Source organism: Rhea pennata, chromosome 5 (genome assembly GCF_028389875.1).
Source record: "Rhea pennata isolate bPtePen1 chromosome 5, bPtePen1.pri, whole genome shotgun sequence".
Lineage (NCBI taxonomy): Eukaryota > Metazoa > Chordata > Aves > Rheiformes > Rheidae > Rhea > Rhea pennata.
The window spans coordinates 13203304-13222320 of record NC_084667.1 but is presented as its reverse complement, the minus strand read 5'-3'; the positions used below and the strand labels follow the sequence as shown (position 1 = coordinate 13222320).

The 19017-nt window shown below is 41.4% G+C and overlaps 1 protein-coding gene across 1 annotated transcript in view; it reads right to left on the bottom strand.

Annotated features, from left to right (window-relative positions):
• Nucleotides 1–402: 402 nt before the first annotated feature.
• Nucleotides 403–19017, bottom strand: part of SMOC1 (SPARC related modular calcium binding 1) — a 132343-nt gene continuing 113728 nt past the window's right edge. Inside the window, exons 11-13 of the mRNA XM_062576247.1 lie at nucleotides 11432–11679; nucleotides 4652–4702; nucleotides 403–2632 (exon numbers count right to left, since the gene is read on the bottom strand). Of these exons, the coding sequence (XP_062432231.1) occupies nucleotides 2616–2632; nucleotides 4652–4702; nucleotides 11432–11679 (316 nt within the window). The 3' untranslated portion in view covers nucleotides 403–2615. The remainder of the gene's footprint in view (nucleotides 2633–4651; nucleotides 4703–11431; nucleotides 11680–19017) is intronic.

The following is a 19017-nucleotide window of genomic DNA, read 5'->3' as shown; positions in this document are numbered from 1 at the left end:
GCAGCCACTCTTTGTTTGGCTTCCTTGGAGAACTTACTCAATTTCAATTGCAAACTACATGTGAATGCAGATCTTTCAGAGGGGAAGGATGCAAAGAGGAGCAAAGAGGAGCTTTGCAGTAGGATTTACATGACAGACAGCTGCATGGGCTGGTTGGTTTACTGACATTTCCAGAAGAAAAGATAAAATGAGTTTTGGCAGGTCTGTGTTCCCCGCAGTTTTGTGGGTTATTGCTTTCTCCCAATGGCTGGATGAGATAACTTCTCATCCAATTTGTGGCTTTTGCTGGATGCAGATATATTTAAAAAAAAGGAAAACAGAAAAAAAAGAAGAAAAAAAGAAAAGCCAGAACTTTTAATTACTAAAACTAGTATATAAAGAACAAAAGGTGAGGTTTTTTTTATATATATATACAGTTGTGTTCACTTTTCCTTTCTACAATAGAATTAGTGAATGACAGGGACATTTATAATTATATGCTAAACCAAATCATTTCACCACCCAGAGAACATGTTCAAGGTATTTAAAAGAGACAATGCAATTGAGAATATGGGAGGTGGTAGGCCACAAAAACACATCTATTTTATGTGAGGTACCATAGAGATCCAGCAGCAGGAGCTGCTCTTGTTAAAGAAGAGAATTTTTCTGTACATTGTGCTGGTGAAACGCACACCTCAGAGATCACGAAAGTGTTCTCAATCCTGTCAAACACTTTAATCAGTTCCAATTTACTTCCCAGGGGAAGAGTTGTTATTATTATAAACAGTTATTTAAAGATTGTTAATTCTCTTAAACTTTCAGTTTTGGCAACATGGCTCTAACTTGCTGTATCAGGACATGCTTGCTGTGATGTTTCTCTCATGCTATCATCGCAGCGACATCCCACAGCATGAAGATGTTGTGCCACAACTACTTTTACCAAAGCAGCAAAGCCTTACAGGGCAAGCTCCACCTCTACAGTAATGCAGTGCTGTTACAACAATTGCTGGAGCAATCCCATAATATTAGCATGGCATGATGCCATCTCTGACTGCAGTTTCTTGGTTCAGAGATGAGTGGCACAAGGATTCCCAGGTGGGAAGGGGAAAGCTGCTCTGAACATCCCCTACAAATAGGCAACAGTGCTGCCAGAGGTTGGAAACGCACAAAGCAGAATGCCATGCTTCCCCTCACACACTACCCACTCTGCTCGAACCTAGTGCAGCTAATATGGGTGTCCCTGCCCACATTGTGGATTTCACAATTGCATCTAAGATTAAGACAACAATAACTTTGGAAAAAAATGGTTGGTAGTTGAAAAAGCACCTGTGGCCTCCAAGAGCACTAGGCTCTTCAATCCAGTCATTTACTGCCATTTTAAAGTGACACTGCAGTAAAAACATAGGAGGTACTGATTCCAGAAAATCAGGTGAAGGGTACTGTAAGCTAGACAGGCATATCACTGAGCAGGAGAGGAGCTTGGGATTCATAACCAGCAAAGGCAGGAACTGTTACTGCAAGCAAGCCTTTACCAGTGAGCACAGCCCAAGCTGTAAAATTGAAATGCATGTAAATCAGACCTTTGGGGACCAGCAGCATGATTGTGTCTTTCTGCACTGACAAATATGTTCTTAGGTCTCCAGCAAAGCAATAGGGAGCCTGATGTTTTTGACAGACTTTTCAATCTTTTTGTTGTTATATATCGTCTAACTGAACACCTTTTCAAAGAGGAAGATTTGTGACTTCATTCTGTTGACTTTACTAGGGCCTACAGTTCCCATGTCTTTACAGTGTTAAATTCCCCAGACATGGCAAATATTTGCCAAGTATGTTTTCTGAGTCTGGACAGGAATGCATTTGCAATTCATTTCTACCCAAATTGCAACAGGTGCCGAAACTACCCTTGTATTTCCTTAATAAAATCCTCCTCTATGCCTACTTTAAGCAGCTCTGCAGAGCACCAATAATTAGGTGTAATCTATGCTTTCTCAAAAACCCAGCACCTGCACATTGCAAATGGCTTTGCACTTAGAACTGATGAGGTTCAGCTGCTCCCAGGAAGCATTCGCTATCTGGCTGTGGCACTGTATGAACATCTGTTAAAACAAGTCATGCTGATATGCTTGTTCCTATGTTTATGGGGATGTTAAGGAGATCAGTTTGTACATAAAGGATGGCTTGGTGGCCGAAATCATTGCATTACTATAATCTGTTAAATGCAAAGTGTCCCTCTAACAGCCTTCAAAACCAAAGTGAGAGACAGAACAGTGACTCCAACCCCTGTACAAGACAACTGTACAATTTACATATATATTTATATACAGTATATAAAAATCTCTTTCTCTGAGTCCCAGTGAACTCAATTTTAAGTCGTCAGTAGCTGTTCCAATTTTAGAAAGTCTTGATCCTGTCGTTCCTCCCCCCTCCAAAGTATTAGATAATGGCATTGAGAAGAGATTAAAAACATACCCAAACCCAAACCAATTATTAAAAAGTGCAAACGTTCTGGGTGCCACTTCTGCTACGTTGGATGTTGCTGATGCTGCATGCTTGCTCACAAGCAGCAAGGTGTCTGTCCGTCTGTTGCTGCATCTTTCTTTCCTTTGGGTCGGCTCTTGCCTTCCCCTCTTCTGCTCCTACACCAGGCGGCCTACTGAAAAGGATGGGGTAGGCAAAACATGCACACACATGCACACACACACAGAAGCAGGGAAAGGGGAGGAAAAGGCAAATTAAAACCAAAATGGTAGCCAACTGAGGTAAGATACAGCACAGCTTGCTGTGAACATGGCTCCCAGAGGGCTGAGATCCCTGAGTAGGCTGTGAGGCTAAAAACAGCGAGGGGCTAATGAGACAACCTTGCTGAAGAAAAGTGTTGAATGAGTCACACAAAGCCCTAGGCACTGATTTTTTTTAAATATAAACCATCACTCTCCCTCCCCCTTCTTGGGAATGGGCATGCAGTCTGGACAGCTAGTCCAACATCTCTCCCACTGCTCTTCCCGCTGCTACGGTTAACGCAGAATCCCACTGATTTAAGGCAACTCTGCAACTATCAACCCCCTTGAGCAGCAGCCAGCTGCCCTTCTTCCCTGACAGGCAAGCAGGCCTTCAAGGAAGAAGGAATTCAATGAGAGTCCAAGCTGCCTCTCCTTACCTCTACAACAGCAAAAGGCAGCAGCCTCCCTGCTAAACCACTCTTAAAGACTTTCATGCACCATAGACACTGACGTCCACCATGCTACTGAATTTGCTGAGGGGATCCTTGGAGCAGGGAGCTCCAGGGCCCTGTTAAGCTATTAGTGTCCCAGGAGAGGGTACAAAGGCAACGCTTTGCGAGTCAGATGGATGTGCACACCCTCCATGCTTGGTTCTTCAGAAAGCTTTTAAGACCCTCATCAAAGGCTCTTAAAGAATCAAAGTTCTTACGTGATCAGAGCAAACATTCTTTGTAGATTAGTAAGAGGTGAAAACATGATGAACAGAAGGCAGAAGTACAGATTTGACTTTCACAAAGGAGAAAGTTTACCAGAAAGGCTTCACTGGGATCGGTGCTATCTGACATGCCCTGACAAGTTGGAGGGTGGAGACTGTCAAATGCAAAATTATTCAGGATAATCATATCCGAAATTGACTGCAGAACTTTGCTCTCAAAATGCTCAATGACTGGGTCATAAAAACAGTAGATTAACTTCAATATCTAAACACACAGAGCAATGAGTTGGGGAGGGAGGTGACCTGGATTACACTGAGGGACTGAGTGACTAGGAAGGAGTTTGGTGCCATGGTAGACAAACAGCTCTTGGAATGTTTCCACTCAGCTTTTAGCAGCAGTCAAAAAGCAGATACACGTTCAGAACTGAGGATACACTGGGAAACATCATTATACCAATGCATAAAGCTTAGCTGATCCTTATCTCCAGGTCTCTGCTCTGCCCATCTCAAAAGGAACATGCAGCAGGACAAAGAAAGGTACCCAGAAAGGTAGGGAGGATAGGCAGAAGTATGGGAAGGTTTCTATCATTAAGCAAATAAACAACTTGGGGCTCTTTAACAAGGAAAGATGTCTAAGCAGATATATGTTGGAGGACTATAAAATAAAAGGTGTCATGAGAAAAGTAGGTGGGGAATAAGTGCAATAACTACTTACTTTTTTCTCACAATAGAAAATGAGAAACACCCAAAGAAATCAACAAGATAGCAGGTTTAAAAGCAAAATAAATAAAAGTTGTTCTTCATGCCTGATGAAAGGGCCCAAATCATTGCTATAAAATATGGTGGAGACTAGACCTTAACTGGAACAGAGAGGAATCCTCATGTGAATTTGTCCACAAGGATAGTATAATGTAAATACAACTGATCACCTGAAAAATACAACAGATCACTTGCTGGAAGCAGGGAGGATAGGCTAGGAGAATGTTCATCCCATAGTTCCTCTATCCTATGCTAACTCTTTAGCCACGTATTATCTGCCAAAACTGAAGAAATGGTGCTGGACTTTGAGCTGATGCAGCAGGGCTGTTAATATATTCCCACCTCCTATGAACACCCTCGGATTCCACCTGTTTCTATATTAGTAATTGTAAACACAGAAGAACAAGGGAGCATGAATTTTGGGATACGTGTCTATCATACAAGAAAAAGGAAACAAACATTTTAACAAGATACTCACTGAAGGGGTTAAGGCCTTGTCTTTTTCCACTGGGGAAACTGCTCAGGCTACCTGTAAAATCAAGAACCACGTTAAAGGCAATAAATGCCATGGCGTGACAAAGGAGTGCTTTCAAGACCACACATACCAACTGCTGCCAGCACTCCGTAAGATTCACATACAAGAGCCAGACTAGTATGCTTGAGATGTCAGATGTTAAGTACCCTGCATTATGATATCTGAACTTCAGGAAATCCAGAGATTTGGTATGAGTAAGAATCAACAAGTACAAAGTTAAACTAAATTGTGGAAGGAGAAAGAAGAATGAAAGGATGCAGAGAGCTGCATGAAGTTCCTGAAAACAGTTTTTGCTAATGGTAAACCAAACAGAAGGAAAAATGCAGGCTCCTGTGTTTGTCTTATAGAAGGGGGCAGCCAGTAAAGAGAAGGTGGAGGGAATATAGGTAGCCCAAACTTACTAAATTTCTAGTGACCAAAAGCTTAGGCCAAACGACCAAACAGGTGCCTAAAATCAACATTTGAACTCATATCCAGCAGAAGAGGAGCAATAGACTGCACAGCTGGTACTGCATATGAGATGTAGGAACATACACCCTGCACCAGATGGAGCTAATGACAAGGGTTTCACCCCTGATATTAATCCAGTTCCTAGGAGGTGGCTAGGTACAGGCAACTCAGAAATCAGAGGAGCTTGGAACTCTTGAAAGCTTGTTGTATTTCCTACTATCCACTTTGTCTGAATTTCAGATGAGGGCCCATCAGTTGGACATGGAAACTCCTGCTTCCAGTCAGAATCAGTAGGCATGTTGCCACCCTTCACTTTAGCCAGGCAAAAGACTTACCTTTGATTTGCGTGTGCATCTGACATGACCATGTAGCTTGCTTCACACATCTAAGCATTTAACTTGCACTAATACATACAGATGCTCACACCCAATGAAAAAAAATTTTGCGCAAAAGAAGGATAAGAAGAAACTTACGGAAATGGTGGGAGAATGGGAAAGAACCCCAGGAAGCTGCACTGTAAGAAAGAAATGGAATCACCAGAAAGAAAAAGAAAAGGAGGAAGAAAGGTGGTGGTGGCTGAGTTTAAAATAGATCACAAAGCATAACTTGTTGGCTTTAAAAATTGTTAATAAGAGGAACCATATAAATGTGGTAAGTTATTTCAGGGCCCCTGAACACCAGCCTCGTATCAGCCATCTGTCCTGGCAAGATCAGAGGAACCACTGTTAACTTTCTGCACCTGTATATAAAAAGCAGGGCTCTGTTGCCGAAAGGCAGATTATTCCAGAGCTAATTGGGACTCACTCAGGGGTCTGGCAATAAAAATCCAGGATCTTTATGAGTCTCTCTGTCCTTTAGCTTATTGGACACTTGCAGATTTGGACTTTTCCTCTGGCTGCCAAGTAATCTAGAGGCCCCTAGAGGGTGCTACTCTGTAACACACAGCTTTGGTCACTGGTTCTCTGAAGTGCTTTTCCAGGCCCCGACTCCCCTGACTGATATTTGGGTGCACAGAGAAGCAGACTTGCCAATTCCTTTCCTGCCCCCTCCCCCAACCATGAAATAACCACATGAATTTTAAATGACATCACATGCTTTCTTTTCCAGAAATTGTCTCACTCCTTCTTGGCTTTTTACAGCTACTAAGGCTTGGTGTTAGAGGAGCACAGTACCCTGGACTGCCTTGAGCAAAATCATCTCCCTTTAAACTCAGCATACATGCAGCAAAATGTCTCCTCTCATTTGCTTGGGTTTTCACTCATCTTTGCTGTCACTATAGCACTATTCAGGTTGGGCTGAAAGCTGGCTTCAGTAGCTCTCAAAGGTTCACTCCCCCGCCTTCAAAACTTAAACAAGCTATGGCTTTGGCTAGGTTTTGGTCGAGTGTACTAATCCCCTTCTCAATTCAAGCAGCCTGTATGTGTAAACGAGAACATGACAAGAAAAAGCTTTTGCACCCGAGGCAGCTGAGACTACTGTGTGTTGCATCGACTGAAACTCATTTGCCTTCAGAAAGACATGGGAAACTTCACCTAAATTAATAGTGAAGTTCTAAAATGACAGGTGGGCTAAAGGCTAGAGATAACAGCCCTTTCCACCACAAGAATAAGACTGAGCTTTCTATGGGCTTGTCCTAGACACATCCATGCAGGGAAACTAAAGACTACCAGGAAGCTCAACACCTTTCCCGCCAATGGCAGAGAATATCATCTTCAGTGAGCTGCCTTCAGTATAAACACAGACCAACATGTACCTCTGCATAAAACAAAACCCTACCAAAATACAATATTGCACTGAGCATAAAGATGATATGAGATAGAGGAAGCAATAGGGCAGATAGTGACAGCAGGTTATTGAAGTAGGCCTGGGAAGCACTTGAGTACCACAGAGGTAACAGTGAAGTGGCCAAGTCACATTTCTATCATTTAGTAAGTCTCAGAATGCAAAGTATTTGCTCAGCCTCATAGATATGCTATTTTGGGCAGCAATTCTAGCTACACTGTATCAGACCACATATCTTTCAGAAGGAAAAGTCCCGAAGACACTCTAGCAGCTTTCCATAGGTAGAATCTATTCCTCTGACTTATTTGGCAAGTGGAGAAACATGCTGCCAAGAGCCCTATCTTGTGTCCTCAACACAACACTGATGTCCTGATTGATACTAACTCCCAGGTGAATTTCTGCTAGATTAAAGGTGATAAACTACAGCACCTCGATTGAGCTGAGCTCCAACCGGGGATATTTGAACAAAGCAAACAAAACCAAGCACTGGATGAGTGGATGTGTTTACATTCATTGATTAGATACAATCTGAATTTCAGGTTTTTTAACTCAATCATTACCTGCTTTTATTCAGCAAATGGTATTTTACAGTTTTCTTATGGCCTCTCTGACTAATGTCAGTTATCTACTATGACTAGTTGCTCTTCATAAATCACCAGGCCACATAGTAAATCTCTTCAGTAAGGAGGCCTTTCCCAAATGACTGCTGCTTGCTAACTGTTCCTTCGCAGCTGCATGCATAACAACGATAGAGTATCAACGTCCCTACAAAGCACCTAAGCATACAGAAATCTGTTGCTACTGCAGAGACCAAAAAGGCCCTGAACATCACCAAATTAAATCTGTTTATATTCTTCAATATGTTTCCCTCCTCCTGGTATATTTGCTCATCTCCAGTAGAAAGTGACATGTTGCTTAATCAACCCACCCTGAATTTTTAATGAAGACATTTTGATCCTGTTTCTGAACTGTGCTCTTGATAGTTGGTTGATGCCACAAAGCTGTTGGGTTCCACCCCAGAAGTCTTCATGGCCTGTGAATCATATCCAGCACCTCCAGTCTGACAAACCTTTGGATGGCAGGTTTAGCTCAGTCGCTTAGAGCATGGTGCTGCTAATGCCAAGGTTGCGGGTTGAATTCCTGTGTGGGCTACACCGAGGGTTGGATCAGATGATCTCTGGAGGTCCCTTCTAACCTTACCATTCTACGATTCTATGGCAAAGCAATCATGGGATGTGAACTCCCTGCTTAATCCTTCAGCTACTCTTTAGGCAGGTACAACGTGCTGACTTTGTCCTCTAAGCTTGGAAGAAAATAGAGGTAAAACTGAACTCCAACATTCTGCAGCCAGCACAATTAGTATAAGCATTGCTCAAATTTACAGTTCTGAGATCACTACACTCCAATTAATCTTGGGTTCAGTAACTTTCCAACAAAGCTTTGCAACATGCGTCCATCTCCGCTCAAGGACCATGTCTTTGGACTGATGGATAGAGCTAAATTGGTTCTTTGATCACTGATTGTTCCCCCCTTGAGTCAGGCTGTGCACACTGCACTGATGAATGCTAGCTTTTAAAAGGTTGTAAATCAGTCTGTTTTCCTTCCACAATCCTTCAAACAGATAATCGTTGATCAAATGAAGGCAAAGACTTTCTCGTAAGCCATAAGCTACAAGACCTCCATCTGTTTTGCCCCAGTTTAAGGAACCATTTGCAGGCTTCTGCAAGCCATTCAAGGGTGACTCTTGGTGGCTACTGCATTCTGATTGCTCAGAATGGCACTTCTCCATCAGTGTTGCCCTTGATGGAAATGCATCAGATTTAAGCACAGTGGAAAGAGCTACGCAAAGTTGCTGCCAGACCTAGTGGACTCCTCAGCAATTTCCTGGGTCAAGGATGGAAAAGAGGAATGGTTGCTGGCAGACTGGGCAGAGATTTTTCCTCACTGAAGAGCCACCGGCTAGCAGTGCAAACATATTAGGTGACCGTATGGGTCAACTACCTCCTGAGGAGGTGAAGAATGATAGAACTATGCACTTCAGATAGGTCTGATCCTAAGCTGGAAACAGTTCAGATTCAGGTTCGTCCTTATGAATATCCCAGCTGAATTCTCCCACATAAAATTTATTTTTTTAGTCTCTCTAGTGCCCAAAAGGCATGTAACAGTGCTGATTTATGTCCTGTGTTTCCACCAGGCAACACCATTTCTATGTTTGGATGAAATTGTCCAGAAAAAAGAAACAATCAAAAAGTTAAAAACTGACAAAAATGCAGAAACTTTAACATTTGTACTTCTCATCATTCTAAACCCTAAAAATTTTGTCTTTAAGTTTTATTTTCAAAATCAGCACAATTAGCTTAGCAGGTGGCACAACCACTTGGAATGATGACCCACCTTGTTCTAGTCTTTATGCTGTGGGATACCAAGCAGGATTTGGAACAGCTGAGGCAAGTGTACTAGTGATGAAGCACAACAAGGAAAAATGATGGTATTTCTCTGCCTCCTAAAACCCCTCCTAATCCAACGCAGAGAAGAAAAACCTTTCCTATGTAGCTTTTTTGAATCATAACCATTTCTATAAAGAGTTTTGGTTTCATCTGACTGGCACTTTACAATAGAAAGTATGTCATCAAAAAGATTCCCAACCAGCTCTTGGCCTGGACCACAACCAAGCAGATGTGTGGAGGTCGTGGTATAGAGAAAGAAGTATAGACAGGAAACACATGGACTGCATGCATCCATGTTTTGGGATAAGGGGAAATTGAAGAAGGAGTAAGCTACTGACTACTTCTAGTCAGTATTTCTGTACTGAGTACTAATTGAGAGGTTCTTGTGAACAGAAAGCAAGGTAAACATGTCATCCACCATCTCACAAATTCATAGCTACTTTTAAAAGGTCCATCACAAGCTTGCTTACTGCATCTCTAGAGTCTGCTCCTTTAGTTATTCTCTACTTTTTAACAACTGCTCCCTGCATTGCATTTTAGCCGTCTATATTACTTTCCCTGTTTGTTTCTCCCAAGGGCTCTCCTCCCATGTAACTTGTCCATTTATCCCTGAGGCTTGCTTGGTCCCTAGTAGGTATGTGAAGCTATGTGATACAAGGCCAGAGCCCCTTTTTGCACATATAATCATGTCCTCATGCAGTGAAAGAAATCACAAAAGGTCAGGCTGTGTTCTCAGCAAATAATTTGTCAATCAGACACTCACAACAACATGTCTCACTGCTTTCTTTTCCCTTCACTCTGGATCAAAGATTTTCATTTTCTTCCTTCTCTTTTTTCTTTTTTTTTTCCTTCCATAAACTAAACTCCACAAAGTCAGTTGGCCAAAGCATCAGATTCCAGAGAGTCTTATTCCAGGCCAAATAGCAATAAAACTCATTTGGCATATTCATCTTATTGAGAAGGCAATAAAATTAAGAGATAGAATTGCTATTTTGGTATGTCATTCCTCAGTAAGGTACTGATGACTAAGAAAAAGCTTCCACTGAGCCAGGGAAACTGGCTCACAGCTGATGAGTAATGTGCCATGTTTATTATTCTAAGATGTTTGCAAAACATCTAAAAAAGGCAAATTCCTAATACCCAAATGCACTGATTCCCTTCTTTCTTGTGCTAAACCTGAATAAAGGAATTCAGGAAAGGTTGAACTTGAAGAAAGCTACCCACTCCTCCCTGCAACTTGGTGGCTATAACAAGAGCTGTCCACATAGCCAGAACACCTGCAAAGGAAATTAGTCCCCTGGAATCTCGCTGTTTGCATTCTCCTGCCAAGCAAATCTGTCCTCAGTCAAGAATGACTGATAATTATTGAATTTGGGTTGAACAGTTTCAATTCATAAAATTTCGAAAAATATTGATTTGGTCCAGATCCCAGCAGAAGATGAGGTGAAGATGAAAGAGGAGGAAAAGGAAGAAGGATCGGTTGGTTGCTCACACACTAAAGAGAAAAAACCCATTGTTATTGACACGCCTTATTTCTCTCCCAATCCTAAGGCGCAATGCAACTCTGAGAAAAGTATAGTCCCACACTTTCTTTCTGAGTTGCTCTTCTCTCTGCATCATCCACTCTCCTGCATGCTGGATTTAGCAATAAAAATAAGTATTATTTTTGTTAGTCAACAGAATATCTGGAGGAGGACTGTTGGCTGGCTCATACATCATCCAGCTTACATTTCAGATAACAGAATATGCTTAGCAGTATATTACTCAGAAAGGACTTGATCTGAACTACAGTTTCCAAGTTATAGGCAAGGGTCTTGCAAATTTGTGCTTAGCACAAATGTCTGTGAGAAGGACTTTTAAGACAGAGCCATAATACAAATAACGAACTACCTTTGCATGGCAGGTTATTACCTTACTCATTTTCTCATGTGATCCATAGTGCTTTTGAATCACTTGGTAGGAAATTGATTCCTGAATTTGCTTTAACTTTAAAGAACTTTGTAAGTTCTTTATTCTCATGGAATAGGAAAAGAAAAGCACTTACCTCCTTCCTTGCTTACTCCCAAGCAGCCCTTCAGCTCCTGCAGTGAGATAGACTTGTCCTTGTTGAGGTCACAGTAATCAGTGAAACGTCGAGCACATTTCTTGGGCTTGGCTTTCTTCTTCACATAACGCTTGAAGGGCTTCAGCTCCCGCTTGTTGATGTCATTGCTGCTGTTGTTATCCAGCTGGCTGAAGTACCAATGCACCACTCGCTCCTCCAGCGTGTGGCTGGGGTCTGGCTCAGAGAACCTGGAAGACAGGAAGCACAGGCCCCCAGAGGAGTGGGGTGCTTTCATTAACAGTCAAGCACACACCAAGGAGCCAGAGCTGCTTCTTGAGTCATACATATGATTATGCCATATTCAAAACAGGGTAAGTATGCATGCCTTACAGTCTCCTCCTCCTCCTAGCTGAGCTATTTTGAGAGATTAGCTTTTTGTAAAAATGTCTTTTCACACTAACAAGAGGTGCCAAGAGAGTCCTGGAGACCAATCCCCTCAGCAGCTCAGGTTCTCCCAACATCAGTTGCTGAAACTTGGCCTAATTTTACAAGGATTCCCTTTAAAGCACAAGCAGCAATCTCAACGGTCCTTTTGACTCTTGGGCTCCCACTGAAATTACCAACAGGAGAGTCATGATTGCCAACTATCACAGTAGTTTCTGTGATAACACCACCTAAACTTCAGAAGGGGAACAAATTCATTTAATATAGGACACATTTACTATTTGAAAATGTCCTTGGCAGGAGGCAACATTCTTACTGTGTCTATTTATATGATCTGAACTCCTGTGCTGTATTTGTGGCATATTTAATGCTTTTCACATGGTTGATGTATATACAAGAATTCCACAGCAGACAAGCACCACAAATCCATTAATAAGCAATACTACAGAACTGGCAACTTCATTCTGCTACATTTCTTATTCATTTTGATATTACAAGTTTGACATTATTTGGCTCACATTTTCCTTCTGTGGACAACAACAAAAAAAGATCATAGAGAAGAAGGAGATGAGAAAAAACAACAGCTAAGGATGCAGGAGTAGAGAATGTTGCCATTCAATTTCAAGCCATTACTGAACAAGGACTGTTATGTCATCCTGTTTAAGCAGTATCTGAGTATCTGGTGTTCTGCTGCAGCAGCAGTGAGAAAGGAGTTCATCCTCAGCGATATGAAGGGCCAGGAAAGATGCCTTTTCTAAAGGGGAAGAGTTATCCAAGAATTGCTCTCAGAGAGCCTTGTCTTTGTAAAAGCTGCGCCAGCAGAGTAAGCTGAAATGACACTGAAATAAGGCTGAGGTTTGAGTCTTCTTCCTTGCAAGAATAAAACATTCTAGTGCATGCAAATTAATGATAAGGCACCAGTCAGACCTGCTACACTGGCACTGGTTGCTCTAAATCTGACTTATTCCAGGAGACACCTCCAGCTGCTGCCAAATTCAACACCCAGCAAAGAAAGCAGGACAGCTGCAGGCTTCAAACATCCCGACTGTAGTCAGAGTTCAGGGCATCCTAGCTGATGAGGAAACACAAACCCAGACTCAGTTTCACTATAGGTGTGCTTTGTAAAACACATTTTAAGACCGTCATCAACCTTGTTTCAGAGAATGATAGGATAAATATTTAACTGTCACACTGATAAATTCTTTTTTGAGATTAGAAGGGAGATAATCCTTGTGACCTTCCAAGATGATCAATTTTGCCTCTACAAAGCAGCTACAGAACCTGTCAAACAAAAACTCTACCCTGCCTCCTTAGTAATTTACACCACTAAAGGAGGTGAGTGCAAGAGGCAGAACATAAGTGTTGGAGCTTAGGTGGAAGACCTGTCCCTGGTAACCTTCTCTGATAGTGTTGCAAATGAGAACACAATTTAGAAAGGTAGTCCCTATCCAGAGACATTTGGAATCCTGACACAAGTAAAAACACACGCTGGAGAAAGAAAAATAAACTGCACAACATTTTTCCTGAAGTTTTACTTGCAACTGTTTCCATCATTTAATTCTTAGTTGAAAAGCAGCCTGGCACTCAGTCACAGCACCTGGTCACTGTACAGTGCAATAAACACTGGGGATGAGGACAAAGAGGTTGTGGACTGAGTTTGGCTTAGTTTTGGGAGCCAAAATAAAAGGCAAGACCCTCGTGCCAACCATGGACAAGCAGAAATTGCGAAGATCTCCCCAGAAAGCTAAAGAATTGCCAAGATTTTTTCAGAACCTTGAAATTGGGCGTGAGGATCAGGATGACAGGCAAGAATAAAAACACATCCTGTCGCTTGTTTTTATGACATTTATGAGCACAGTCATTTCTCTTTTGGAAATAAGCTGGCTATCCAACACATACTCATATAATGTGGCTATCCAACAGCCACAAGCAAGAACTGGAAGTTCCGGACTGTGAGGGAGGATCTTTTGCTTTTGCTGAGGTATAGGAGCACAACCTGATCTGTGGTTTGTCCACACCTTGACTGGCCCTTGACTCTGACCTCTGTTTCCTGAAGGCCCAGAACTGCAGATTCAGAAATGGAGAAAATAGAGCATCCCTAGAACAAACAGCAGAAAGACAGACAGGAAAACAAGCTTCTCGCTACCTACTGAAGAGTCACTCAGAAGCAGGACGGAAAAGTGCCTCTATTTAAGAGGGGGGCCAAGTTAGGGAATATAACTCTCTTCAGTATATCCATAAAGAAAATCAAAGAAATCCACAGGTTAATACAAATACTTTGACTCCAGAGGTGATAACAGATACATCTTAGCCATTACAGACATGTTGAATGCTCATGCTGAAAGTTAGAGCACGATAACGAACCTAAAAGGAATTAGTTTAACTTCTGTGACTGCAAGAAATTGCCACTATTGAGTTTTTACCACTTTCTGTTGGCTGGATAAGAAGTATTGCAGTTTCTGAGTTGGTTGCCTGTCCTTCCCAATGATCATCTAATCCTAGCCAAGGAAGTATTTTGAGGAGCCTCAGCATCTCAGTGCAGCCATATCTCCCTGGTTTATTGCGAAATTAGGTGATATACTAATGACTGAGGTTACAACAGAATACCTAGATATCATGACTTTGATGGCTGTCCCTACAAGATACTGGAGCTCCATCCATGAAATGTGAGTTTACAGGAATCCATAGCACTGTTAACCCACCTAGCTTTGATCATATACCATGACAATGCACATACTAGGTCAGCTGAAATGTATCTGGGGACTCTAATTCTCTTGCAAGCAAAGATTTCTCTGGAGTGTTCCATTTCCCTCTATTGTCTCTCCAATCCTGTTGCAAGAGAAATAAATCAGCTCTCAGAGGCACACATCATTTGTTGGGCTGCCTCTCCATTCATTCAGATCATAAAGGAATAATAATAATAAAAAAAAAAGTGAGAGCAAAGCTGTTCTGTATACTCTCGACTTCCAGCAGGAAAACATCTCTTGCTCTAACACTAATCATGTGAAAATTTACTGAATTCCAATCTCTAACTCCAGTGCAGCAGCAACTTTGTAAGACCTCATAAAGACAGATCATACTAGAAAACAGACAAGTTTCTCAACCTTCTCATAGAAGAAGAATAGAAGGTTAGAATGGACCTCTGGAGATCATCTAGTCCAACCCTCAGCATAGCCCGTGCAGGGACTGAACTTGGAACCTTGGCATTAGCAGCACCATGCTCTAAATAACCTAACCCCTGCTGACCACATTTCAGCTGCACCTGCTTTTCCCTCTAACTGTACTCTTTAACACTACAACAAAACAATCCACTTTAAAGGATTATCAATAATTCAGAAAAACAAAGAAACCAAAAGAAAGAAAAACCCTGCATTACCTCATTAACCCTCATATACAGTTATATCTGCCAATGGAAGTAAGTCTTTGAAGCAGAAGAGGTTGTATGTGTGTATTTCATGATGGGAGGGCAGGGGAGAATATTTAGCAGGGCACAGAGAGACTGCTCCTGATTTGCACCCATGGTGCTGATAAAAACACAGGGTCATCTACCCTGCAGGCTATTATAAACTATAGAGCAACTTAATTCACTTACCAAAAGAAACTCAGAGCTGTGGGAGCAATGAGCTCTGACCAAGTCAATTTTCCAAATCTAATGAAGATAGCTAGCATACAAACCAGCAGATTTTGCCACACTATACAGCATAAAGAAAATAAGAAAATAGAGAAGCATATGCCAAAATGTCAAACAGACAGCTTTTCTGAACAGTTTGCATACAATCTGTAATGCTTTCCAGCCTAGCAAAATGGGAAGAGTTAACTCAGTGGGAAGGACCAACACAAAAGGGTATGTATACAGGGTAAAGTAGAAGAGAGCAGGCATATCAGATGCTACCCACATACAGTGTGCAATCACATTATCCTCCACAGGACTGCACTGTCAAAGCGTAATGTGCTCCTCCAAATGCTCCTGAGTAAACTGAAGTCCGTGCCTACCAAAGCTGATCACAGAATCACAGAATGACTGAGGTTGGAAGGGACCTCTGGAGATCATCTAGTCCAGCAGCCTGCTCAAGCAGGGTCACCTAGAACATGTTACACAGGATCATGTCCAGGCGAGTTTTGAGTATTTCTAGAGAAGGAGACTCCACAACCTCTTTGGGAAACCAGTGCTCTGATCCTTTGCTCCCTACACACTTGCAGGCCTACTACATCCAGAAATAGGCTGCAGTGACTCACAACATTGCAGCAGTGACAAAAAGTCCTAATACAGAATCTTGCTTAGAGAGAAAGCAGAGATGTGAACTCTAAAGCATCCAGGAAGTTATTACCTGTTTGAAATGCTTTAGGAAACTTACAACTCTGTAATATGAATTTTATTTAGCAGTGAGAGCAGCTGAGGCAGGAGAGGGGAAGTAGAATAAACTCAACATAACATCCCTAACTCCAGACTGCAGAGGCTGCTAACTATAAAGCAGTGGGAGTTATTCCAGGAAGAACGAACATTGATGAACGAGAAGCTGCTAGCACCTGCAGTAACAGGACAGCCAAAATTGAGTCTAGCTTCCACTCCTAACACACAAAGTATGTATTTAGTCAGGATGGCCACAGGATTTAAAGCTGGAAGTTTCTATGACCCCAAAACACTTTGCAAGTATATACATGTTATTTGGTTTTGTTGCTGGGAAAAAAAGATGGATGTGAGCAAAGCTAAAGAATTGATAGGACTGATTCTGTCGGATGGGGCCCATGACAGCTATTCATAGAATCATAAGGTTGGAAGGGATCTCCGGAGATCATCTAGTCCAACCCTCAGCATAGCCCATATGGGGATCAAACCCACAACCCCAGCATTAGCAGCACCATGCTCTAACCAACTGAGCTAAACCTCTGACTCAGAAGAAGCCCAATGTGAGAGGTGGAAAATGATAAGAGTTTAATAACCTAAGGTATAATTCATAATTGTTCTTGCTTTGCTTCCACTTCTTGCTCTCCTTTTGTTCTTCTCTGTGGCTGCCTATCCCAAGGTTTAAAAGCTGTAACCGTGGAACACAGCTTGAATGCAAGAGGATTACCTCTAATGAAATTGCAAAAGGATCACGTATTTGTTTTCTCATACTCCCTTCCATATAGCAAAAAGAATCAAGAAGCTAGCCCAAAAATAATCTAAACAAAAGGGTACTACAAAGTCCAAACTCATTATGGAGAATTTATAATTTCTTTACAGTTAAAACTTAAGTTTTAACTTCCTATTACAGGCCCAGTTTTAACCTCTCCTCTAACTAAGTATACAAAATTTCTCTGAACACAACTTCGCTGAAGTTTGGGGGATAAATCATTTAGAAAGCTTTAAAAAATCATTTAGAAGGTTTAAAAACTGTTTCCCTCTGCCCCTCATTGACTTTTCAAAGAGCCTGCTCTTATACTAACTCTCTCAGTCTTTAATTAGGCTAGAATTTCCATAGGAGCATAAAGAGAATTTGGTATCCAACTTCAATTGAAATGCAATAGGAGTTGGGCATTAACTTCCCTATACAGTTTGAAAATGTCAATCTTTATTAAAATATGGCTCAGCTTCAGAACACCCTGGAGATGTGCTGAGCTTTACTTGTCTGCTTCAAACTACGCAGCTAAAGCATGAAAGGGAACCTTGGGGGCAATTTTCTGAAGGACTTTTTAGGGTTGTTACATGGGGAATAATTGGCAACTTAAAATGAAGGCACACAGCTGGTGTGTTACACTATAGGGACAACTGCTGTAAGCTGCCCCTTTAACCTAAAATTCCACAGGGCATTAATATTTTTGCTGATCATGTAACAAGCTATAGTGCACACATTTTGGCAATTAAAATTCATTTCTGAATTGGCAGGGACCAAAAATAGTTTCTTAGATCAGGGAAATCCAGGCTGGGATCCCCTTTGGTCTGTTTTAGGTTAGGCCTTGTGTGATACAAATATGTCTGACTTAGAAAATTAGTCATAGACTAAAATGTACCAAAGCCAAGTCTACATTGAAAAAAAAGGCTGCTCCTATTATGCAGGATTTATACATGAATAACTTCAGCTATATGCGTTTTCAAAAGGATACCAAACACTGTTTAATAAACCAATTTCCTACAAGCGCTCCTTTAATTGCTTAGAAAACATACAGTAACAAGATGTGCCTTGGAGTTATTACATAAACTTAAGAATGAATTTTACCAGAGATTTTCTGTTTCAAAAGTCTAAATGAAGTCTACTTGGCTATTTTGCTGTAATATAAACCAGGGCCATGAGGAAGGGAAGTTCTCATCTCATTTACATTATTGTAAAGCAAGAGTAACTCAATTAAAGTCAATAGCTTTGAACTTGCTTAAACAAGACAAGACCTATAAGGGCTTACAAGGTTGTTTTAAGCATGCCCAATAAAAAAAAAAAAAAAAAAAAAAAAAGTCTTATCAGGTTTTACTTACATTGCCTGCAGCAACCCAAGTTGCACAGCCTCACTATGCTGCTACTAGATTGTTTTGTGTGTGCCAAGTGTGAAGTTTAGCACAGCTCTATGAAGTATTTTAAATACAGATCTCTTCATTTATCCCCATGTCTTCCCCTCACCAAGTAAAAGCAATAAGGATGTCAACTGCAAAACCATAGATAGCTTTGCAGCATAAACAGGTAATGTCTTCAAGATGAAGACACTCAGCAAATCCAGGAGGTTTTCAACTCTGTACATTTGGATTCAGACTGAAGGCCACAGGGTCATCTAATCTGATTTCCTGTATATCATACTCACAGAACATGAACCAAATTACTGTTAAGAAAATAACTTAGGTTTGTCTACAGTGAGTCATTTTGAAAGGTATCAGGGCTAAGATGAAAGTGTTGCAGACAGGGAATCTACCATCCCCTCATTACTTTGTTCTACCTCAGAATCACCCTTGCTTTAAAGGAATTTTGATCACAAGTTTGTTTCTATACAGCTAGTCATGTTCTTCTCTACTACGGGTTCTTTAGCTAGCTGTTTTTGGACTTCCTGAGATACTCAGTTACAAGAAATCATCTTTCAACCTCTGTTTCAATACTCTAAGGAAGACTGAGCTCTAGGACTGTTGCTGTTGGGCTTTTTCAGACCTTGAATCTTCAGCAAGGCTCTTCTTTATGTTTTGT